At 42.3% G+C, this 25,563-nt stretch overlaps 2 protein-coding genes across 3 annotated transcripts; one reads left to right on the forward strand and one right to left on the reverse strand.

The window, feature by feature from the left end:
• Positions 1-3,103, forward strand: orc6 (origin recognition complex, subunit 6). Its single transcript, XM_055899237.1, has 7 exons — positions 1-184; positions 340-466; positions 604-767; positions 946-1,035; positions 1,125-1,234; positions 1,720-1,806; positions 1,955-3,103. Exons 1-7 carry the CDS (start codon positions 120-122, stop codon positions 2,080-2,082), a joined length of 771 nt encoding a protein of 256 aa, XP_055755212.1. The 5' UTR covers positions 1-119; the 3' UTR covers positions 2,083-3,103.
• Positions 3,104-3,253: 150 nt separating this feature from the next.
• Positions 3,254-22,462, reverse strand: LOC129834336 (myosin light chain kinase 3-like). 2 transcript variants are annotated; one of them, XM_055899234.1, is made up of 13 exons: positions 21,782-22,462; positions 15,307-15,400; positions 13,278-13,575; positions 11,994-12,544; positions 11,706-11,811; positions 10,706-10,799; positions 7,301-7,410; positions 6,938-7,079; positions 6,745-6,815; positions 6,376-6,504; positions 4,909-5,061; positions 3,909-4,044; positions 3,254-3,770 (listed from the first exon to the last, which is right to left on the reverse strand). In XM_055899234.1, the coding sequence occupies exons 1-13, from the start codon at positions 22,319-22,321 to the stop codon at positions 3,690-3,692; spliced, it is 2,505 nt and encodes an 834-aa protein (XP_055755209.1). In that variant the 5' UTR covers positions 22,322-22,462; the 3' UTR covers positions 3,254-3,689. The 2 variants fall into 2 exon arrangements, with proteins under 2 accessions (XP_055755209.1, XP_055755210.1); XM_055899235.1 differs by lacking the exon at positions 3,909-4,044 and having other exon boundaries at positions 3,690-3,770.
• Between the last annotated feature and the right edge of the window lie 3,101 nt (positions 22,463-25,563).

A 25,563-nucleotide genomic window follows, 5' to 3' on the forward strand; every position in this document is an offset into this window, starting at 1 on the left:
TAGGCGTCGGCCAATTTTGCCGCGAACGTCCGGCACGTTTTTGTGTCTGACTACTCGACTGGAGAACTTTGTTTTTTATTCCCTCGTTGGTAGTCACGAACATTTGTTATTTACCGGAAATGGAAAAAGAAATGTTTACTAAACTTGCATCTAAAATGGGTATAACCTCTGCAAGAATTCTACGGTGAGTCTGTAAAAATATCATATTAGCTAGTTAGTATACTTGAGACGGGACCATAGTTCAAAGCTAACGTTAGCTAGGTAACCTGCTTGCCAACAGCTGTTATTATTTTGTTTCTTGATAACGTTTCCTAAACTCTGTTTGCATCTATATTACAGTCAAGCAGAGGAGTACATGCGGTTATCTCTGGTTAGATGCACAGGACTCGGAAATACTACGGGTACAAGCAAAGCCATAATTTGTCTAGAGCTGGCAGCAACATCAATGAAGCTACCCCTGGACAAGGTACGTTTTTTTTATTTTTTTTTACATTTAGCTTTGTGATGACAATGCACCTCGCCTCGTAATCAAATAACTAAATACCCTGGTATTGCTCCGCTAACGTGCCCTATGAACACTGGCTTTGTGCTATGTTTCTTCAGGAATATACCGTCAAATTATCCGGGTTGAACAAGAAGCAGTATCAAAGCACTCTGAAGGCCATAGAATGCATGCTTGGCCTTGAGTTTCACCTGGGACTCCGAGACCTTGCTGTTCAGTTTGGGTGCATGGATGCAGTCAAAATAGCAACCCAAATACTAGAACGGTGAGAACTTGAAGAGTAGCCTACATCTGGCCAACACAACTATTCTATTGGAAGAAATCTTTTGGAAGCTACTATATTAAGCAAGTCTTTCCTGAGCAAGACACAGTCCCAAATATCGTATAATTTGGTCAATGTAAATATGTTAATTTATTAAGATTAACCCATGTTTGTGTTCCAGGTATGAAGCAAGCCTTCCTGCTGCTCAGCAGAAAGATGTGGACCTGTCAAAACCAGTCTTCACTACAGCTGCTTTGAACGCTGCATGCAAGTGAGTGTTACTGTGTTCTGTTTCTCCATAAACCATTTGACCTGATGATCAATGAAACCTAATCACTATCCCCATGGACATTTCTCCAGATGCTTGAAGATCAAAGTGGACAGGAAGCTGGTAGCATCATCTGGTGTTAAAAAGGGAATCTTTGACAGGCTGTGCACCCAGCTCCAGAAACTGGGACAGGACATCTGCAGTAAGTCTGCTGTCAAATGATAAAGTGGTTTGACTAACATATGGTGGGAAATGGGTGAAAGCCCAGGAAGGGCCTTTGGATTTAAAAACGTACTTTTGAGCCACAATGTTCTGTTAACTAACGATACCTTTTTCTGTGACATACGCTTCAGAAAGCTGGTGTATGAATTATTGTGGCCTTTTTCATAGTGGCCATTTGTACTTTTGCTCCGGGTGTGTAGATTTTTACTTTACTGGGTGAGAAGAGAATGTTGGTCATTCCTCTCTCTCCTTGTTGTCGTGGTTACAAGGGAGAGAGTGGATGTTCTATTTTAGGACAGAAAACGTGATTGGATGTCCCTATCGCGGCGTACAACATGCCTATTACAAGCAATCTCGGAATGTCGTGGCTGAAATCAGTGCTGGCAGTAGGTAGAGTGAGTTCAGGTATGGTCCTCTCAGGTATGATCTTTAAGTATCGATTTATTTATTCATTTTTCCTATTAGAAGAAGCCACTCCACTGAAGAATCCAGTTAAAATGTCACAGAAAAGACAGAGAACACTAATGGAAAGTATTGAACAAAAAGAGGAAGGTAAATGTGACAATAATAACCATACCAAATTCCTGATTATGTCCTTAGAAGTTTGGAACTCTTAATCTTTGCTGTTGTGCAGAGTTAAAACAGTGTTGGAGGGAATATTTTGTGCAGTCTATCAAGGCCATTTCCTCCTCCATTTCAGAGGAAGATCTGCCAATGTCTCAAAAGAAGCTGAAAGAGGACTCTGAGGAGAGTGCAACAGAGGATTACGAAGAGTGGAAGCGAAGAATCTTGGAAAATGCCCTTAAAGCCAAACAAGCCAATGCATGAAAGTTCATTTGAAATTCATTGCTGTTTATTTTTTAAGAAAGTGTCCTGGCTGAGCTGACTAAGGGGAAAGGTTCTCACGAGCTAAGGCATGTGGTCAGTGAAAATGCTGTATACAGTGCTGAGTAGTGAGGCTGGAAAGTTGTTTTCTTTGAATGCTAATGAGCAGGTACAAGTCTGCTAAGGAAGCACACACTAGCTCCATATCTGAGTTACTTCAGTTTTTGGAGAAGGTTAACTGAAACTGTTTTTTAGTGTTTATTTTTTCTTTTATCGTTTATTGTTTCAACCATGGTTATTTTATGCTTTAAGCAAGCATGATAAGTTTGTATTCATACAGTACATTGACTTGTCTGCCCCTCAGTGGCCGTTTATGAGATTTACTCTTAAGAGAATTCTGCTGTGCTGTTGCTGGTTTGTGTTGGATTTGTACAGTTTTAAGATGAACATGCTGTGGTGTTTAAAATGGCTATCTACAATTTCCCTCATTTTGTAAAATCACAATTTATGGTGGATTATAGACAGTTTTACCAGTTGGCAGCTTGCATTATCAACTGTTTTTATTTAGACCACATTGAGTACCACAGTATGAGTCAAATGGTTCTAATTGTTTTTAATTTTTACCATCTGGGATTTTAGAAATACTTAATATAAGTTCTGTGTTTCATGTAGGCTTACCCCGGCGTGACATTTTGATAACCGCACAAATCTCTCTCGGACAAGGTAACATATCAATAATTAGCTTTGAGAAAATTGAGGCGAATATATTGATTAAAACTCACCTTGTCCGAAAGAATTACACAGCTATCAAAACGGCACGCGAAGGTAAACACCTACACCAAACAAAATTAATTAGAATTTGTCAAATTCACAATGTGAAAAATGAATGGCGGGAAAAACCATTGTAAACATTTTTGTGTTTATGGGCGTTATGACGTTTCTACTGTGTTGGACTATTGACAATAGTAGAAGTCGGTGTCCTTTTGTGGCTTCACTTATTTTAATAAATTAACATTTATAGTCATTGAGTTATTCTTGCTGAGTTCAAGTGGAGGTGGGGACACTGTCACAAAATAATGCTATATGGGAACACCGTACTGTCAGGTTGTGTAGCATGCAAACAAGTAGCCCATTCAAAGCCTTCATAGAAGGAAAGATTGACAAGACAAGGTCATCTGTGTGATTGTGAAGAGTCACTTACCATATTCAATTAACCCCAAAAAAAGAAAGCCTTGTGAATAATGTGTCATTGTGATGTACATTCAGTAAAGCAGTTCAAACAAATGTCAGTAAATAAACAATTACACCTAAGTAAGTAGCAGGCAACCTGCTTGAAGTGCACTGTTAGCCCCGGATAATTGAGTAATCACTAACATCACCCACAGGAAGACTGCACGAAGTTGTGCACTACCGTATAAAAAGTGATTAGAATACTACAGTACATTTCAATAAATGTCCATCCTTGCAATTTGCATACCAATGCCAGACACTATTGCAGATCACGTTCTGTTGCCTCAGTCCAACTAGCATAAATGGCAGGAATGCCTGCCATGGAGGTGCAGCACGACAGCAATACACATGAGGCACAACTGTCTTTGACAGCAGTCTTCTCACTGCTGTACAGTGTTTATGGGATGATTCTGGCGAAACCTCTTCAGCCTGTTGGCTGCAGCAACCACATAGAAGTGTTTCTGCAAGTAAGTAGAATAATTGAAATTAGATCACATTCTTATAAAGATTTTATTCAGACAATTCACTGTAACACAGATGCAATGTGTAGACTTATGATGGGATGCATGGGAACATGCGTAAATGGCTTCAGTTCTCACCTTCCACTGTTTATGAGCGGCCAGGTAGCGCTGGAGCTTGACTTGGGACTTGAGCCGCACCTGGTGCAATTTGGCTTTATCCTCCAGATTGTTCAGCCAGGCATGCTTTATGCAGCCAGTTGCACTGAGTCGACTGCTACAATACCGACCCAGGATAGGGGTATCAATACACACAGGTTTACAGCCCAAATGGACATTCAAGAGACTTGGTTGACTATAGTTTTACACGATGTGGTACAACTCCCAAAACTTGACAACTTCCAAAACCGTATTTCCCCTTTCTGTTTTTAAACTGAGTTTTCAATGCCACTGCCATTATGGGGTGAAAACATTCTCCGTAACCCATGCCTCATCTAATGCTGGTAGCCTATCATGAAATAGCTGCTGCTAACAGCAGAGATGTACCCATTCCGTGGAAAGAAAAGTAGCCTACAGAGGGAGGCTAATGATGAGCCCACTATGATCCTTTTCACCATGGCTGATAGTGGGTGTGGGGGTGAATAACACACAACTAAGTGCCCCGATTAGGAATGACCAGATCATTAACGGTGACACAGCACAGAAAGAACAACAAGGTGCCTGTTGCCATCTGCAATACGGGCTGCCGTTGTTTCCTGCCAGCTGACCACTCAGTGAACAGTCCAGTGTGGGAGCACACACAACTCACTCAGGCCCTGGCAGTGTAGTTTGCATTTAAATGTGACTCAAATGTGCTACTTTCTATTGACCTTCTATATCCTGTTTACTCAACTCATTTGGATTTCATGGCACATATTCAAATAACCCATTTCGACAATTGCAAAATGAACCATCAACAGTCTGATTGTGATTCAGTGGCAATGAGGTGCATTCAGTTGGAATATTCCTGCCTTAGGCAAACAATAGGCCTTTTCATTTTACTAAATGAGATGGTGCTACGGCCATGATTGAGTGGAGAGGACAAAGAGGGAGAAACAATATAGATGAATAGAAAATGAATTGTAAGGAAGATATGAAATACCATTTAGTTGGAATCAGCAGTCTGGTAACAAAGTCCTTAGCCTCCTCTGTGACATTCTCGAATGCCTCTGAATCAAAATCCCAGTTGGCGTGAAGGATATTGTTCATAGTCTCTGCATCGTTGTCCCCCAGGAATGGAGACAGTCCACTCAGACTAATAAAACAGGGAGATATTCTGGGTCAGTTACATTTTCATACAGTCCTTCTATACACTGACTCATTAGAAAGACAGAGCAGTCATCAAAGTCATGATGCTACAGAGAGCTCTGCCTCAGTGCCCTGTTGCATGGAATGAAAAGTATGGGCCAGGTATGTAAATACGAAGTTTGGGAATATGAATCTTAGACCCATACCACACTTCAACACAAAGACTGTGGGCAATGGTTACGAAGGAGCAGATGTGTGTGCCACGTTCCAGAGAAATTGAAACAAAACACAATCACATGCTGATGCTTACTCTAAATAGAATAGAATAATTCAATTAGCACCATGGAGCCCTGGGTAGTGCTAGGTATTCAGGCAAGCTGGCGAGCATAGAGTGGGACAGCCACACATTCTTATTTTGGGCGAACCCTCCTAAATCTCCTTGGACATCTGTCAGGTTATTAGCAATAATTGAATCTGCCGGGTCCTAAGAGAAACAGACGGCCATTGGGATGCACACAGTTCATTCAGGGCCATGGTTGATGCTGACAGGCAATGTTGCGAGGGGGCAGCAGTGGGTATGAATTTAGTCATAGCTGAACAGTGTGCTTGTGTGAGTGACAAGAGACAAATGTGCATTTATAGATGGATTGCAAGCATGTTTCCAGTGGCTAGGATACCATTGGTTGACCCTTTACAACAGATCAGATCCTCATGTTCCACAAGAGGAGGCTGGTGGGAGGAGTTATAGGAGGACAGGCTCATTGTAATGGCTGCAATGGAATTCATGGAATGGAGTCAATCATGTGGTTTCCACATGTTTGATGTGTTTGATATTGTTCCATTTATTCCACTCCAGCCATTACAATGAGCCCATCTTCCTATAGCCCCTCCCACCAGCCTCCACTGTGTTACAAGGTATGATTGATGCTGCTGCCTTGCAGAGGTGTGTGGTGGGTATATTTGTCAAGCGGAGGTGTTTCTCTCTCTCTCTCTCTCTCTGTGTGTGTGTGTGTGTGTGTGTGTGTGTGTGTGTGTGTGTGTGTGTGTGTGTGTGTGTGTGTGTGTGTGTGTGTGTGTGTGTGTGTGTGTGTGTGTGTGTGTGTGCCTGCCTGCGTGCCTGCGTGCCTGCGTGCGTGTGTGTGTCCGTTGGGAATGTGTGTGTGTGTTTGTGTGTGTGCGTGCGTGCATGCGTGCGTGCGTGCGTGCCTGCGTGCGTGTGTGTGTCCGTTGGGAATGTGTGTGTGTGTGTGTGTGTGTGTGCGTGCGTGCGTGTGTGCGTGCCTGCGTGCGTGCCTGCATGCGTGCGTGTGTGGATACTCACAGCATATAAGTAATGACTCCCACACTCCACATGTCCGTTGGGAATGAGACAAAGTCGTAGTTGACCACCTCAGGAGCCAGAAATTCTGGGGTGCCAAAATTGACCTTTAGTTTCTCTCTGGGTCTGTACCTGAGAGGGGACAAGCACATTTGAACTATGGGAACATAAAGATCTCACGTCTTCATGGGTGGAGACTCAGAGTTACAGGGACGGCCAACTTTTTACCAAGCTGTCTACTGGGTGACTGTTACCATGACTACCTCATTGGCTACTCAATTGAGAATGATGGGAAAGGGGGATGTCAATAGATGAGATTTGTAGATTAAAACAGTTATTGTCATTGAATGGAGAAAATACTGAGAAACATACTTTCTGGCCAGACCAAAGTCTATTATCTTGATCTGGTTCCCTGTGGAGTTGACACAAAGAATGTTCTCTGGCTGAGAGGAAATAAGGAGAGCATGTAAGAATCCTCACACCAGGGAGATATGTAATATAATTGAAATCCATGTCAAACTAATAAGTCTTGCAATATATTCTATGTATCGTATAAGATTTTTACCTTGAGGTCTAAATGGAGAATATATTGCTGATGGAGGTACTGTACCCCCTCACAGATCTGTTTCATAAACACAATGGCATCCAGCTCTGTCAGCTGGTAGTTCTCGTCAACGATCCGGTCAAACAACTCACCACCGTCCACACTGCAAAGACAGGGAGCTGGTCAGTGCTGGAAAAGTGATATTGTGCTACTGTGCAAGAAGTAAAGAAGAGCTGAGGAAATTGAGTGGCATAGGGGTTAATTCCACTAAAACAATGCTTTATAGCCTGGAACAGTGTTTGCCGTACCCACATGAAATGCAGATAGGCGGTGCTATTAGAGATGCAATTTCTAAATACTGACTTCATGAGAAAAATGACTTACTACTCCATAATAAGCGTAAGGTTTGTCCGTGACTCAAAGGCATCATAAAGCTGAATCAGATTCACATGGTTAAGTTGGTTCATCACTCCTATTTCATTCTTCACTTCCTCCTTTGTTACCCAGTGGGAGGAAGGACAGAGAGAGAGAGAGAATAAGGAAATAAGAGAAGAGAGAGCAGGAAGTCACTCAACCTCAGCAAAAGGAAAATCACAATCTATCACATTTCCTGATTCTAGAGAAAAAAAAAAGAATCAAACCACTCTGGAGGGTGCTTATACCCATACCAATTGTACGTATAAGACACTATACCTTAACCATATTCATTGAACAATGTATTATGCAAACCTGGGTTCAAATCAATGATGTATACAAACCCTGGATTGCTGATGCTACTTATTGGCCAGTGAGAGGCTTTGAAGCCACCGGCCATATTGGCACTCCCCAGTAGGCACAGTCCTCCATACGAATGAACGGAATTCTACAGTATTTCAATTAAATGTTCAAGGTCAAAATTACATGTATTTAAGTATTTTTGCTGTTGTAGTGGGGACAGTAACATTAGTAATCTAAAAAAAATATACTATGATTTAAAGGTATACATTAAGGTGTATGTAATAGAACAAATGTGGCAAAAACAAATGTACACATTAATAAATGCATTTCTATAGCTTCCAAAATATTTTTTACAATGGTGGATGAGTGACAAAATGGGGGCATGGTGGCTTCAACACAGCGCCCCCTATCTGTCATCTAATAATGTGGCCCCAGTAAACTACTTATATAGATATATTTACTTATAAAGATATACTTATATAGATAGATAGATATACTTATATAGATATATAATATTTTCAAATCATTTCCTATAAATAGTCTACTATTTAAAAGTATTTTCAAATACTTCTTTCCAAATACATTATTTCAAATACCTAACCGACCTGGGCTAAATGCATGGGAGTGTATTTGAGTCATTGTATTTGACTATTGTCAAATACATGCAAATGTATTTCCAAACACATTCCAATATTAAAATACTTGTCTTTTACAATAAATATTTCTAAAAGACAAGTATTTTAATTTTAAAGTAATTGAAATACCCTAAAAAGATATAATATTATATGATATTCCAGTAAGAAACAAATTTGTAGGAGTACATAAGAGCCATTTGCTATTCTGTTCATACAGAATTTAATTACCTCTGAACAAAATGCGTACATCACATATTGGACAAGAGAAACATCGTACTTTGCTCAGTGGATGATTGATTAAGAAATGCATTATTAATCACAAATTCAATATCAGCTTTTTGTACCAGCTTTCTGTTGTACTCATTCATAGGCAAGGTCAGAAGAGAAACCAAAGTTGCATCGTTAAAAAAGTTCTTATAAAGAGAGTGTGATGATTAGCAGGTGTAATAGGATGTGAAATGAATCTTGACGGTAGCCGTGATGGATTTTGGGTAAGAGAAGAGACACAGGTGCATGCTGTGTGCGTTCTCAGCGAGTGTGTGTCTGTGAGTGTCAAAGAGAAATGGAAAGAGTAAGAATAGAAAATGTAAATATGTGTAAAAATATGCAGAAATCAATCTGCCATTTCCTGGAAATATCTTTTCAATAACCCCAAAAAAAAAAATTTCAGCTGTTTGAAGCTGGTGTACAGATCCGAAATTAAAAGACGCAAAAATGAAACTTACCAACCGGAAGCATAGAAATAGTGCACATAGAACAGATCTACCGCTTCTTATGCCGGGTGTACAGTCCACGACTTTCAAAATCCAAACATCGCTGAACCTCTCACATTATACAACCGTCTTTCCTGTGGTTATTTGTCTTGCTTGCCAATCTGGCACAGACGGGGTGTCACACACTACAAGTTTCTTCACTTGGTCATGAGGATTCTCCACACCACCACGCTGTCTCGTGAAAACAATGACGTGATGATTAGATTGTTAACGTAGCTAGAACGAGCTGCGGCTCAAAGCAGCCTCATAAAAGTTCCAGTCAGACATTCACGCTTGCCATACAGAGTTGAAATTTGTAGCCAACATTTTGAATTGAATAACATTGCTTCTGAACTTCATAGCTGTAACGATTTGACACTTTTGCTTTGGTCAAAGGCAAGTACAAATGCATATCACCCTGCACCCCACTGCTAGCTTGCCTCTGAAGCTAAGCAGGGTTGGTCATGTTCGGTCCCTGGACGGGATACCAGATACTCCTGGAAGTGGTGTTGGAGGGCCTGTAGGAGGCACTCTTTCCTCTGGTCTACAAAAATATCCCAGGGCAGTGATTGGGAACATTGCCCTGTATAGGGTGCCCTCTTTCGGATAGGACATTAAACGGGTGTAATGACTCTCTGTGGTCACTAAAGATCCCATGGCACTTACCTTAAAAGTAGGGGTGTTAACCCCAGTGTACTGGCTAAATTCCCAGTCTGGCCCTCATACAATCATGGCCACCTAATCATCCCCAGCTTCCAATTGGCTCATTCATCCCCCTTCCTCTCCCCTGTAACCATTCCCTGGGTTGTTGCTGTAAATGAGACTGTGTTCTCAGTCAATTTACCTGGTAAAATAAATAAAATACTAGTGGTAGGCATGGCTCCTGCTCGAGAGTCTACACATCCTGGGTGATGCAAAACAACGTCATCATCTTACTGGCTTCTTCTCTGGCGAGCTCTCATTGACCTATTACTGACCACCGTTCTCAAAAGTTGTCGTTGCACATCTCACACAACAAGAGCGTCGCAGATTTTGTGCCGATAAAATCAAACGGGTTTGAAAATATTGGGACGTCTGGGACTGCTCAAAGATTAGATCGGTAGCCCTCAGATTGTTCCTCTGACCCACTCACATTAAATTAGTTGGTGACGACTGCGGTCCCTGAATAGGCAACGACATGGGGATTTTGTCTCTGATCTCAAAAACTTGTCTGGGATAGCTAAATCAGGGCCCAAATCGTGTAGTGTACCCACGGCTATAAACATTTCAATGAAAATAACAGATCTATAACTCAGAATTCTATGTGAATTTGGTCGGGTCACCCAAAAAGTTAGATTTTGCAGCTTTAACTTTGTTGCTTAGTAAAAATATTTTGAGATAGAGTGTGTGTGTGTGTGTGTGTGTGTGTGTGTGTGTGTGTGTGTGTGTGTGTGTGTGTGTGTGTGTGCGTGCGTGCGTGCGTGCGTGCGTGCGTGCGTGCGTGCGTGCGTGCGTGTGCGCGCGCGTGCGTGCGTGTTTGTACGCGTGAGTATCTCTTTAAGCTGCGGCTAGAGAATTGCTCACATAGAACCTCATAAATAAACTTCACAGGAACATAGAGAGAGGTCAGGGTGGGTGGTGAAAGGTTGGAGTCAGAGAGAGGAGGGGTATAAAGACCACAGGTCTGTTGTTGTATATCCACTTACTCTCTCCCTCATTCCCTTTACTTTGATCAACTTCGCCGCGAGGATTAGGCCCGACGACAATTCTGCACACTTATAGACCTGCCCAAAACGTCCCCTGTGGAAACAAGGGCACTTATGAGTATATAGATACTTTACATTACATGCTAAAAAGACAGGTGAGAACACAAATATTTGTTCATAGACATTGATGAACAAACATACACCCTAGCCCTAGAGTCTCAACGCGGTATTCTCGGAATCCGTGCTTCAGGTTATGTAGAACCTTTAAAATGCTAGAACTCAAGGCTACATACACCCTGACAAAGGCACCAAAGAGCACAGACCCACAAGCAGTCAACCTTGAGGGGTATCCTTTGCGTTGACCTCTGTCAGGGCTTTGCAGACATACTCCAAGGACCTGTTTTACTCCTCTGGTTTCATTGGAAGTACATCATCATCCGCCACACATGGAGAGTTTACAAAGCCAACTTCTTTATGTAGCGAGAGAGCGCCTCTACTCTACCATGGACCATGGAGATTTTAAAAAAGCCCCTATGCAAATGGAAACTCAACACCTGCCCAAAATAAACCCTGTCCATGACAAGCATAAAAGAAGCCAGTGCTTATTTGCAGACGCTGTTGGGGATTAGCCATGTCTGTGTTGCCAGTTGTTCAGCTCTGCTGCTGATACGTACTCTCTCTCCCTGCTTTGCCCGTCGCCTGCTATCATGCTATGATGCACAGTCTGTCAGTCTGCTAACCCTGTTTATCTGCTAATGCTGCGCCTGGTTACCGCTGCTGCAGCAAACGGCTCCTCTTGTGTTCTCTACATCGATATTGTCAGCCAACATCATTGGGTAGACCTGACAGTGTATTTATAACAGTAAAGTAAGTTGGCAACCCTCACTTTCAGTAAGTATGTTGTGTTTGGGAGGTAACAATAATGGGAATAATATATGCAGCACCACAGTCTTTGTGTACGGTAAACACATTCTCGTTGCCCTTAAGAATTAGGACTCACCCTCCGAGAACCTCGTTAGGCTTTACAGCGTAATAAGAGCCCATCGGGACTTGCTTGGCACTCACAATACGGTGCTCAAAGGGAGCGGGCAAGGGTGGGCAGTCATCTGGAAAAGAAGAGCACCAGAGCATGATTTATTATATGCTTGGTGGTATGGGTAATGATCTGTGGGCTTATTGGAGGATTGACAGACCATGAGGAACACATTTCATACTGCATTTCACCCAGGAAGATATCGTTGTGCAATCCATATTGTGCTGAAAATGACATTGATATTGCCCTTCTTACCTATGACCAATTGTTGTGCATTCAGGGCTGCCCCCTGTACAGCTGCTGTAGGGTTTTTAACAACTAAAGAGGGAGTTGGCTGAGGGATAACTGGTTCTGCAGAGTCTTTCATTGTCTCAGACTCTGGTTGAGGTGGAACAGGTTTGTGCTGCTCTGTGGCCGCCACAGTCTCAGGCTGGACCTGAGGGACCATCGTTACTGGCTCTGGCTCCGGTTTGGTGACCACATCCAGTGGGCTTGTTAGCGCACTGCTGTACGGTGTTGGTGGTGTTACAATGATAACTGGCTCCTGAGGACTGACCGCAGCCTTTGTAAAGTCCTCTCCTAGGAGAGTGTCCTCCTTGGAAGGAAGAGGGAGACTTTCAGCGGCTTTCTCCGGGGGTTGCCCCGGCGGTTTCTCCGGCGGTTGCTCCAGCGGTTGCTCCTCAGTGGTGGAGGTAGGTGGCTGAGATGCAGTGGGTTCTGGATCTTGTGGAACCTCTGTCTCTTTGACGTTGATGTACTGACTGTCTAACTCACTGCCCACCGAAATCAAGGTCACATCAGGAGTCCTAGCAACACAGTAACATTACAAAACAGTCAATGTTTGAACAATGCACAGACCTATACTTTTTTCTTCATTAATGAAACAGAATATACATGTAACTAATGAAAACAAGGTGACAGCAATATATTAGATTACATTTTAGATTGTGTTTATTAGTCACATATACAGGGATGCAGATGTAATTGCAGGGTACAGTGAAAATATTATCCTCCGGGTTCCAACACTGCAGGTCAAAATATGGATAGTAACAATAAGAGTTATAGGCTATGAGTAGAGACAGATGTTGATTCTCATGTTAAGTACCCCCATTCTTGAAATGCCACTTAGTAGGCATGTAAAAATGGGCAACAACAGAAGGACCCTTTGATGTTCTGTATTCCCTTTAGCATGTACCTCGTGTTGCTCACCCTACTCAGAGTGAGAGCCCACTGCCACTTGAAAACCTTTCGCTAGAGACATGAAAAGGCAGCAGTGGGGTTTAGCCTGAGGAGAATTGATCATATCCCCTCGTGCTTTCACATTTCTAGCTGAAAGTGTAGGTCAGTGAGTGCAGGTACTTTGTTATCTTTTCGATGACAATTGACGTCAACTCAACAGCTCCACCTGTCACACTTTTCATAACCCTGTTGGGAGTAATGGTGCTGCTGTTTGTTGACAAAAATAGCACTTAATAAAAAAAGTGATTGGACATTGGAATTCTGGCATTTTATTTTGGTTATGAATCAGTGACAGCCTACCTCCTCAGCTCAGAAAGCACTTCGATGGTGACCTCCACCTGAGCTACGACCACATCAGAGGCGAAGGTCTGGACTCTGGTGGGCTCTCTGCTCTTTAAGGTGACCTCTTTGGGCTTGCGAGAGCCTTTACTACCCCAATCACTATTGGTAGATGGGAATAAGGCCTCGTCGACTTCAGGGCCCTCTGTGAGAGCTTCTGATAACCCGCAGGGATCATGCTCAGGAGAATTTGGGACTTCCACTCCATGGTCTGTGGCCTTCGCTTCCTTAACAGGGAGCTCTACTACCGGCTGGTCACCTGTGGGAGAACAGCAACAGATGTACAAGAAGGAATTAGGTCAAATAATCAATAATTTGCCTATGGAATCCCTACCCACTCACATTAACTTTGCAGAAAACATCCAGGCAGTTGTCAGTAACTGGTCAACATTGACTGAAAGAACCTTAAAATGCATTTCATGTAAGAAATGTGCTATACAGTACCAGTCAAAAGCTTGGACACACCTACTCATTCAAGGGTTTTTCTTTATTTTTACTATTTTGCACATTGTAGAATAATAGTGAAGACATCAAAACTATGAAATAACACATATGGAATCATGTAGTAACCAAAAAAGTGTTCAACAAATCAAAACATATATTAGATGTCAGATTCTTCAAAGTAGCCACCCTTTGCCTTGATGACAGCTTTGCACACTCTTGGCATTCTCTCAACCAGCTCACGAGGAATGCTTTTCCAACAGTCTTGAAGGAGTTCTCATATATATTGCGCACTTGTTGGCTGCTTTTCCTTCACTCTGCGGTCCAACTCATCCCAAACCGTCTCAATTGGGTTGAGGTTGGGTGATTGTGGAGGCCAGATCATTTGATTCAGCACTCCATCACTCTCCTTCTTCGTCAAATAGCCCTTACACAGCCTGGAGGTGTGTTTTGGGTCATTATCCTATTGAAAAACAAGTGATAGTCCCACTAAGCACAAACCAGATGGGATGGCATATTGCTGCAGATTTATTCTAAATAAATCACCGAAAGTGTCACCAGCAAAGCACCCACACACAATCACACCTCCTCCTCCATGCTTCACGGTGGGAACCACACATGCAGATATCATCCGTTCATCTACTCTGCGTCTCACAAAAACACGTCGGTTGGAATCAAAAATCTCAAATTTGGACCCATCAGACCAAAGGACAGATGTCCACCCCTCTAATGTCCATCGCTCGTGTTTTTTGGCCCAAGCAAGTCTCTTATTCTTATTGGTGTCCTTTAGTAGTGTTTTCTATGCAGAAATTGAACCATGAAGGCCTGATTCACGCAGTCTCCTCTGAACAGTTGATGTTGAGATGTGTCTGTTACTTGAACTCTGTGAAGCATGTTTTTGTGCTGCAATCTGAGGTGCAGTTAATTGCCGATTTCTGAGGCTGGTAACTCTATTGAACTTATCCTCTGCCGCAGAGGTAACTCTGGGTCTTCCTTTCCTGTGTCGGTCCTCATGAGAGCCAGTTTCATCATAGCGCTTGATGGTTTTTGCGACTGCCCTTGAAGTTCTTGAAATTTTCCGGAATTACTGACCTTCATGTCTAATAGTAATGATGGACTGTCATTTCTCTTTGCTTATTTGAGCTGTTCTTGCCATAATATGGCCTTGGTCTTTAACAAACAAGGCACACCTGTTTATTTATATGCATTCCAAATGCAAGCTGGTTGAGAGAATGCAAGAGTGTGAAAAGCTGTCATCAAGGCAAAGGGTGACTACTTTGAAGAATCTCAAATATATTTTGATTAGTTTAACACTTTTTTTGGTTACTACATGATTCCATATGTGTTATTTCATAGTTTTGATGTCCTCACTATTATTCTACAATGTAGAAAATAGTAAAAATTAAGAAAAACCCTGGAATGAGTAGGTGTGTCTAAACTTTTGACTGGTACTGTATAAATAATGTTTGATTGATTGATTGATTGAAAAACATTAACTGAAAAATATGGATCAATGCCAACAGATAACACAGAGACAAGTCCAGCTTACTTGTGGCGATTTGTAAGCCCTCCTCCTGGACCTGATTCCCCTGGTCGCAAAGAGTGACTTTAGGCTTTATGCTGCTATCTTCTGATTTAGTTTTCTGAGGGAAGAGAACATCCTTCATATATATTGTTTCTTACTACTTCCTCACAATCAGGTTTAACAATCATTCTACCACCAATGTGGTATAGTAGCTCAATTCCAGGAGTATGTATGATATCAAGTTTGAACAAGAAACCACATATAGCAAACAGGAGAAATAAAAAAGGCTGAAATATCTTATCTAAATGTTTGTTCACATCCACTCATCACCAGATTGCCAATACTTCAGGCATGGACTTGAGGCATGGAGAATGATTGAGGCATGGTCTTTTTAGTATTAATGATGAACTGGTGTGACATATTTCAAATGACAACACATAACTGATAACAGATGCCTACTGGGCCGACTCAGCTGGACTCTGTTATTAGTTTACTCTAAGCCATGAGTAACTGGGAGATGCCAGCAGTGGATCTGGCCTGGAAGTACACCACAGGGTCATAGCATGAGTGGGCAAGAAGCAATACCTTACTGGCTCTCATTAGAGTCCATTGGTCTGCCTAACGCTATCAGACTGTTTACTAACACTAAATTAAACTACACTATCTGCAACCCAAAAATATCTACATTTCAATCTATTAATCACATGTATTTAATAAAGCCCTTTTTACACCAGCAGTCACAACGTTTTTTAGCAGATACCAAGCCTCAAACCCCTAAGAGCAAGCAATGCAGAGGCAAAAGCACAGTGGTTAGTAACCCTTGACTGTCAGTTCCATTTCATGACACATAAGAATCATTGGACGAAGGCGTCTTCTGTTGGGGGATTTTTGTTCAGATCCGCGACCTTATATTTCATATAGTAATCTTCCAAAAACAGAAGGTTAAATTGATACGCACCTTTATAGGGTTAGGGTTCCCACATGGCCATATTAGGTTTCAGTGCTTGTTTACGGAAAACAGACGGTAGACAAGAGTGGACTCCCTGTGCTAATTAGCTGGCTGCATCTTCGAACAGCTGAGTGTAAACGGAAGACAGACGCAGATGTTGTCACTGAAAAATAATGTTGGCTGCAACTGTGTTAATACAGGTTAAAACAGTGTACAGTAAGTGTGTATTTTGAAGTGATGTGAAAGTAGAGGATTTATGTTTCTAGAACTTTACCAAAATAGAGACTCGATTCATGTTTAGATGGAGTATTCGACTGTTTTGGATTCCAGAGCCAATTCACCCTTTAAACAGAGCATGGAAGGTCCTTGGACAAAGGAGTTAAGTTAGGCTCCTTTAGTCCAATATTGGGCTAAGTGGCTCCTCTTCTGGCTGTACCAGGTAGAGATTTAAGAGTACTTATGTGGCCATTAAGTCACACATTGTTTTACAAGACTTATATTGGTGCTATATCTGAGTGTTTAACACCTTTTCTGTCTTCGGAGTTGGTCATTTTATGGGATTTGAATCTGAATTGGCTATCCCTGGCCTCAATGCATATGCATTGATTTTAAACACACTCAATTGATCTCAAAACCATCATGTCTAAATGTGAAAAATCCTGTTTACTCCTCCTTGATTGATTTAATTCTTACTAACCGGCATAAATATTTGTCTAGCGGAGTATTTACATATGATATCAGTGATCATTGTCCCATAATATGTATTAAAGGTTACGAAACAGCAAAATACTCATTCTCATTTAATTAAGAAGACACATTTTAAAAAGTTTTCTCCTCAAGGATTTTTACATGACATGTTCTACTTTGATTTAGCCACCATCTCTTGTATTCCTAACCCTGAGTTGGCTCTAGAAAAAGTATCCTCTGAATGTATTCCTCTGGCACAGTGGTTCCCAAACTTTTTATAGTCCCGTACCCCTTCAAACATTCAACCTCCAGCTGCGTACCCCCTCTAGCACCAGGGTCAGCGCACTCTCAAATGTTGTTTTTTGCCATGATTGTAAGCCTGCCACACACACACTATACATTACATTTTTTAAACTTAAGAATGAGTATGAGTTTTTGTCACAACCCGGCTTGGGCACAAATAGTTAGATAATAATCAATAATTTTGCTCTTTCTTTAACCATATTACATATAAAACCTTACTTGTTCATCGAAAATGGTGAAAAACTCACCACAGGTTAATGAGAAGGGTGTGCTTGAAAGGATGCACTTAACTCCGCAATGTTGGGTTGTATTGGAGAGTCTCAGTCTTAAATCATTTTCCACACACAGTCTGTGCCTGTATTTAGTTTTCATGCTAGTGAGGGCTGAGAATCCACTCTCACATAGGTACGTGGTTGAAAAGGGCATCAGTGTCTTAGCGTGATTTGCCAAGGCAGGATACTCTGAACGCAGCCCAATCCAGAAATCTGGCAGTAGCTTCTGATTAAATTCAATTTTCACAGAACCGCTTGTTGTAATTTTGATGAGGCTCTCTTGTTCAGATATCGGTAAGTGGACTGGAGGCAGGGCATGAAAGGAATAACGAATCCAGTTGTTTGTGTCATCCGTTTCGGGAAAGTACCTGCGTAATTGCACACCCAACTCACTCAAGTGCTCCGCTATATCACATTTGACATTGTCCGTAAGCTTGAGTTCATTTGCACACAAAAAATCATACAATGATGGAAAGACCTGTGTGTTGTCCTTCTTAACGCAGACAGAGAAGAGCTCCAACTTCTTAATCATAGCTTCAATTTTGTCCCGCACATTGAATATAGTTGTGGAGAGTCCCTGTAATCCTAGATTCAGATCATTCAGGCGAGAAAAAACATCACCCAGATAGGCCAGTCATGTGAGAAACTCGTCATCATGCAAGCGGCCAGACAAGTGAAAATTATGGTCAGTAAAGAAAACATTAAGCTCGTCTCTCAATTTTAAAAAACGTGTCAATACTTTGCCCCTTGATAACCAGCGCATTTCTGTATCTTGTAAAAGCGTTACATGCTCGCTGCCCATTTCATTACATAGTGCAGAAAATACACGAGAGTTCAAAGACCTTGCTTTAACAAAGTTAACCATTTTCACTGTAGTGTCCAAAATGCCTTTCAAGCTGTCAGGCATTCCCTTGGCAGCAAGAGCCTCTCGGTGGATGCTGCAGTGTACCCAAGTGGCGTCGGGAGCAACTGCTTGCACACGCGTTACCACTCCACTATGTTTCCCCGTCATGGCATTTGCGCCATCAGTTCAGATACCAACATGAGCAGTAGCTACGTTTGTCTACATACAGACCATTAGTGGAATTCCCGTGAGAGAGTAACGGTTAATGTGATTGGATGTAAATTATTTGACTAGGCTACCTGTATTTGACATTGTGTTGTTATTTCGCTGAACACTAGCCGGTTTAATTTTATTTTTGTCAGTGAAACGATGCTACTCAGGCAAGAAAAAAAACTCGCCCAAATGTATAATCCCGTTGGAAAATATAAATGGACTGTTTGAAAATGTGAAGAAGAAAAAAATGTTTAAAAAACAAAAACAAAATGTTTTATTTTATTTATTTTTGAAAATGTGAATGACATTTTTATTTGGCGTACCCCCGACACGCATTGTGCGTACCACCCCCAGTTTGGGAATACCTGCTCTGGCAGATAAACATGCCCCTTTTAAACAATTCAGATTCAAAGATAGATCTAACTCTTGGTTTTCTTCTGAGCGATCTCAGCTCATTCAGGTGAGAAATCAGGCCTGGGCCTGACTCTGTAGTGGACTGGCAATCTTTGAGACAATTGAGAAACAGATACTATCTTGATTAAGAAAGTTTAGTCAAGCTACTTTCTAAGCTCTATCTCTGACTCTGCTGGTGATCATTTTACATTTTGGAAAACAGTAAATGCACCGAAGCGTACAAATTCCTCTTCATCCCTGCCTAAACAAATTCTGTCTGACTCTGGCATCATAACTGTGAAGAATGGGATAAATTATGCTTTTAGTCCTAATTTTATTTTGGCAGGATTTTTATTTTAGAGAAATGGTGGTTTAACTAACCCTGGTCAGTCAATCGACTGCTCTTCCTTCGCCAGCCTCTAGCTCCACTGAGGCTAATATGCTTGATCCATTTTTGCTGCAGCTCTCTGCCGCCTTGATAGCTGAATAATTAACCCAGATTTTTTACCGGACTGTTATATCTGGTACTATCCCCAAGGTTTGGAAGACAGCCCATGTACTCCCTCTTCACAAAGATGGCCTTATTTCTAAACGTTCTTGTCCAGCTAAAATATCAGCTGAGATCTTTCTTATCTTTGAAATGCATTCTAAATGTACATCAGTCGGTTTTATACCAGGTAATAGCACTATCTCTGCTGCATATAAATGATGTGATTAACTGTATGAATAAAAGGCAACGTTGTGCTGCCCTCTTCATTGACCTGTCAAAGGCGTTCGATACTGTTGATCACTCACTGCTAATTCAGAGGCTTTCTTCAATTGGCCTAGACCCGGCTGCATGTAACTGGTTAATACATTACTTGACAGATAGAACTCAATGTGTATCTACTGATGGTGTTAAATCAAAATAATATGAAAGGTGTCCCGCAGGGTTCTGGGCCCTGTATTTCTTTACTGTTTACATTAACAATATTGACTTGTTTGTAAAAAATTGTAACGTGCACTTGTATGCCGATGACACTTTTGTGTATGCTTTTGCCCCCATGGTTGACCAGGCTCTACCTGGACTACAGTCTGCATTCCTTGTATTACAGAAACACTTTATTGACCTGAAATTAGTATTGCAGGTAAAACTAAGTATATATTGTTTACATTTATGTCATTTAGCAGACACACGAGTGCATACATTTTTTTTGTGGTCCCCCATGGGAATCAAACCCACAACACAGGCATTGCCTGTGCCATTCTCTACCAACTGAGCCACACAGGAGGATGGATACTCGCTGGAGTCTAGAGCATAAAAATAACGATTTAAGCATGTGCACTTTTGATGGTGTCCATATTGATCGTGTCCCGGCTTATACATATCTGGGCATTTGGATAGATGAAAAGCTGTCTTTTAAAAAGAATATTGATGAGTTAGTTAAGAAGCTGAGAATAAAAATGGGCTTCTATAGAAATAGTTCCTGGCTCTTGCTAATTAGCAGAAAGCAGATTATTCAGTGGACTTCATATTGGTCCTAGACTATGGCGACATCATCTATGTCAGGGGTGGGCAATTTGCTCGGGATGTAGAAAAAGTGTGACACCAATCAGGCCCTCGAGGACTGGAGTTCCCCACCCCGGATCTATATGAACGCACTGCCACTTCATTAGAGCCGTTAGATGCAGTTTATCATTACAGGCAACACTTTTAGTACTCATCACTCCATTCTCTACCAGAAAGTTGGTTGGACCTCTTTGATATCACGTAGGTTGATACATTGCTGTTTTAATGTATAAAGCCCTTTTACAAAAAGTCCCACTCTAGCTAACACCTTTACTAAACTTTAGACATGCGAGTTACCACATCCGGTCTCAGGGATGGTTAACTCTGGAAATTCCTTTGGTCTTCTACTGAGTTAAGTAAATCAGCTTTAAGTTTTCTTGCACCTTATTTGTGGATCAATCTTCTAAATGTTCTTTAAATGTAATGTTTGGATGCCTCTAGGACAATTCAGAAAGCTGATTGAGGACCTTATTACTGATGAATGTGTTTGTTTTCTATTACCATGTTTTCATTTTTGCATTTTGCATTTATATTTTGTAGTGTGTATTTTCTGTCATTTCTATAATTCAGTACTCATCTGTAAAAGAGACCTTGGTCTCAGTACGACTCCCTTATAAAATAAAGGGTCAATAAATAAATAGAGATCCTATTGAATTACTATTCTAATTCCTAATTCTATGTTCAAATGAATAGATGACCAGCATTTGGTTCCATCTGCCTTCTAATAGTTTGTTAGTAGGCTACTTTATGTTGTAGCAAACATAAGTATTTAATGTCAAGATTATCAAGATGCCAGTGATGAGAACCTAATTTTGATATGAATCAGAAAATAGATTCTTCATACATTACAATCCAGATGTTTTACCCAATATTGTCATGAGCTGGGGGGAAAGCATACAGTCAGTGGGAAAAATCCCTCTCACTTCAGTTTCACTTTGGATTTTATGCTAGCAAACAGCCTTATCTTGACAGTAACATTACTGAAACAGCTCGCATTCTTTCCCAACAACTGAAGAAACATTTTAGAGACAGTCAGACAGTGACACAGATCGCCAGGTTAAGTGACTTTGCACAAGGCTACTATAGTAGCAACACAGAATGCACTGCGTTCTTTACAATTATTAAATTAAGTGGGTAAGGGTGAACCGGAGTCCTGGCTCACAAAATAAATGAAAGCAGATGTCAATACCAAAACTCAAAATAACTCAAACATTTTTAAGCACCTAAGGACATCACATTTAATGAAATGGCAAAGATGTGCCAGCCTGCTTCAGCATGAGCTCACTGACCTCCTCCTCCTCTTGGATGTACAGTAGGCCCTGTTTCCTCCAGGGTACGATGCCTTTCAAGATGAACTCCACTATCTTGGAGCTTCGGAAGACTTCCCCCACATATCCCCAGAGCTTGTCCATGGCCGAAACCGAGCTCTCTATTCCCTCAATCTTTTCCCGTTGCCATTTACCCTGCTGCTGCAGGTTCTTCAGCAGTGCCACGGTCTCGCCACACAGTACCTTGACCTCAGAGAACAAGGAAGGGTCCCCTCCACCTCCACGAGAGTCCCTGTCCTTTCTGAGCTGGGCCAGGTCCTTCTCCAGCGTCCTCATGCCCTGGCACACCATGTCCAGCCTCCTGAGGACCTCTGTCTGGCTGCAGGCTATCTGCTCCACCTTCACCTCCAGCTGATTCAGCTTGACCTCCATGCCTCCCAGGCTGTTCAGCAGGCTGTTAGTTGGCTTTTTCATTGCTCCAGAAGGGGCCCCAGCATTGTCCAATTTACCCCCCTCGTACATCTTGGCAATGCAGGTGGCCAATGTCTCCGGTTTACTCATAGTTCCAAGAAATTCCACACAGCGGGGAACAAGTGTCAGGTGAGACAAAGGAAGCTGTGCTAATCCACCTTGCTCCAAGCTGCATTGGATCTATTTTAGTTGTAGCTCCCGAGGTGTTGTTGTTCCTCTCCCTTACAGGCAGCTCTGCCGGACCCTGTTGTCTATATGTGCCAGAGACATGACACCACTTAAATAAACACCAACTCTTCGCTATCTTATCTTTCCACTTGTCTCCCCCCTCCCTCTCTCTCTACCTCTCTGTCCTAAAGTTTTTATATAGTAGCCCCGCCACTGCCAAAATTCCAATGGTCGCTTGACGTCACCAAAACATTTAAATTCAACCTCAGAAGATGCTATTGACTGGTGGGCACGCAAGAAAATGACCTTTTGAATATGGCCTTTTGCCAGTATTAAGAGAGAGATGTTGTGAGCTTTGAAAAGGGTGTTGTTTTAAAATGTTGACCCAATGTCCCCAATGGGATGTACAGGTTGTTTGTTTGCCTGCTTGCTTGTTTGTTTGTTGGTATATGTTTTAGTGTGTTTACTGGTGCTGAGAGAGTGAAGTAAACCATTGGTGGATCTAAAGGTTCTGGTCCGCCCAGCATAGCTTCTCTGATTGGGCGACTGTCCCCCATCATCGCTCAAAGGAACGTGACTTGACATTGGCTGACACCTCCCTTTAAAAATAAACCTCTGTAGAGAGAGGAATGATGATGAAGTGCAAGCAGGAATCTAAGCAGTCGCCCTCTCCCTCTGGTTCAGGGTAGGGGAGACTGGGGTTGGTTGTCTCATGTGTTGGTTGTCACAGTGCTTGTGACTCGCAATCTAGAGTATGCTGTGTAATAATTTTAAGATTCAAATGTGTGAATTCTTTGAAAGAACTCATCCACCTAGTCAATTCATGTCAGCATGACAAAACATTGAGGTGAGTGGAATGTATGTGTTACTCACAGAGAAAATTAAAAAACATACAGTGGGGCAAAAAAGTATTTAGTCAGCCACCAATTGTGCAAGTTCTCCCACTTAAAAAGATGAGAGAGGCCTGTAATTTTCATTATAGGTACACTTCAACTATGACAGACAAAATGAGGAAAAAAATCCAGAAAATCACATTGTAGGATTTTTAATGAATTTATTTGCAAATTATGGTGGAAAATAAGCGGTGTCCGGCACTTCGTAATCCAGGATCCACAAGAGCAGAGGGACGGTCACATGATGTTCCACCTCCTGGGGCAGAAGTGAGTATTCCATCTTCATCACTTTCTGCGAAACTCTTTTGGTGTCCATCACACTAGTTGACTGTCCCTCATGTAGTGTGTCTACAGCGTTAGTGGATTCTGATGCCACGGGGAACTTTATTGACCAGATCCTTGCCTCCTCTCTGAACATTCTCATCTCTTTTCCCGGTTCAAGCCCTCCATAATCGGCCACTAGGATCCGGAACCATCACACACAACCACTCGCCCTCACTGTGGAGTCCATTCATCAGGAGAACATCCCCTTCATCACCAGTGCACCAGTTCACATGATAATCCTCGGCATCCCTTGGCTTCAAGGTCAAGGATGAGACTTACAGACTGGTCACCCGAATGCCAGAGAACCTGCTTCCCCATCCCCTGTGGTTCACATCGGTTGAGAGTCATGTGGTTGCCCGTCAGCCCAACATCTCAGAGGTATACCAGGAGGTATTCTATAAGACCAGAGCCAACTGTCTTCCTCCTCATCGCCCCTGGGACTGTGCTATCAACATGCTGGCAGGGTCTACGCCTCCGGATCTACCCTCTGTCGGTGGCTGAGACCCAGGCCATGGACGATTACATCCAAGAGGCGCTCCAACAAGGTTTCATCCACTTCTCCTGCGTCGGCTAGTTTCTTCTTCGTGGCCAAGAAGGATGGAAGATTACATCCATGTATTGATTACAGAGGACACAATGAAATCACCACGAAGTACCGTTACCCTCTCCCGTTGGTGCCGGCAGCCATCGAACAGGGGCCCGGTTCTTTACCAAACTGGACTTGCAGAGTGCATATAATCTCATCCACATCTGGGAGAGGGGTGAATGGAAGACTGCGTTTAGCACGATGTCTGGCCACTACGAGTACTTGGATAATCCATTTGGCTTAGCCAATGCTCCGTCAGTGTTCCAGGCATTCATTAATGAGATGTTCAGGGACATGCTCGGACGCCAGGTGGTCGGATATGTTGATGACATCCTGGTCTACTCGGCTACCCTGGAGGATCACATCACACATGTTCGAGCAGTCCTGGAACGCCTCCTGGCTAACCACCTATTCATCAAGGCTGGGAGGCAGGTAGCCTAGTGGTTAGAGCATTGGGCCAGTAACCAACAGGTTGCTAGATCTAATCCCTGAGCTGACAAGGTTAAAATCTGTCGTTCTTCCCCTGAACAAGGCAGTTAACTGTCTTGTTCACTGTTCCTAGGCCGTCATTGTAAATAAGAATTTGTTCTTAACTGACTTTCCTGGTTAAATATATACAGTGGGGAGAAGAAGTATTTGATACACTGCTGATTTTGCAGGTTTTCCTACTTACAAAGCATGTAGAAGTCTGTAATTTTTATCATATGTACACTTCAACTGTGAGAGATGGAATCTAAAACAAAAATCCAGAAAATCATATTGTATGATTTTTAAGTAATTAATTTGCATTTTATTGCGTGACATAAGTATTTGATACATCAGAAAAGCAGAACTTAATATTTGGTACAGAAACCTTTGTTTGCAATTACAGAGATCATACGTTTCCTGTAGTTCTTGACCAGGTTTGCACACACTGCAGCAGGGATTTTGGCCCACTCCTCCATACAGACCTTCTCCAGATCCTTCAGGTTTCGGGGCTGTCGCTGGGCAATACTGGCTTTCAGCTCCCTCCAAAGATTTTCTATTGGGTTCAGGTCTGGAGACTGGCTAGGCCACTCCAGGACCTTGAGATGCTTCTTACGGAGCCACTCCTTAGTTGCCCTGGCTGTGTGTTTCGGGTCGTTGTCATGCTGGAAGACCCAACCACGACCCATCTTCAATGCTCTTACTGAGGGAAGGAGGTTGTTGGCCAACATCTCGCGATACATGGCCCCATCCATCCTCCCCTCAATACGGTGCAGTCGTCCTGTTCCCTTTACAGAAAAGCATCCCAAAGAATGATGTTTCCACCTCCATGCTTCACAGTTGGGATGGTGTTCTTGGGGTTGTACTCATCCTTCTTCTCCCTCCAAACACGGCCA

The sequence above is a fragment of the Salvelinus fontinalis genome, chromosome 35, assembly GCF_029448725.1.
Source record: "Salvelinus fontinalis isolate EN_2023a chromosome 35, ASM2944872v1, whole genome shotgun sequence".
Classification (NCBI taxonomy): Eukaryota; Metazoa; Chordata; class Actinopteri; order Salmoniformes; family Salmonidae; genus Salvelinus; species Salvelinus fontinalis.

Coding starts and splice junctions, on each gene's coding strand:
- orc6 (XM_055899237.1), top strand. CDS start 120: ATGGAAAAAGAAATGTTTACTAAACTTGCATCTAAAATGGGTATAACC. Junction 467..603: donor TGAAGCTACCCCTGGACAAG/GTACGTTTTTTT, acceptor ATGTTTCTTCAG/GAATATACCGTCAAATTATC. Junction 1,807..1,954: donor TATTGAACAAAAAGAGGAAG/GTAAATGTGACA, acceptor CCTCCATTTCAG/AGGAAGATCTGCCAATGTCT.
- LOC129834336 (XM_055899234.1), bottom strand. CDS start 22,321: ATGAGTAAACCGGAGACATTGGCCACCTGCATTGCCAAGATGTACGAG. Junction 15,401..21,781: donor ACATCCAAGAGGAGGAGGAG/GTCAGTGAGCTC, acceptor CTCTTCCCTCAG/AAAACTAAATCAGAAGATAG. Junction 10,800..11,705: donor CCTAACGAGGTTCTCGGAGG/GTGAGTCCTAAT, acceptor TTGTTTCCACAG/GGGACGTTTTGGGCAGGTCT.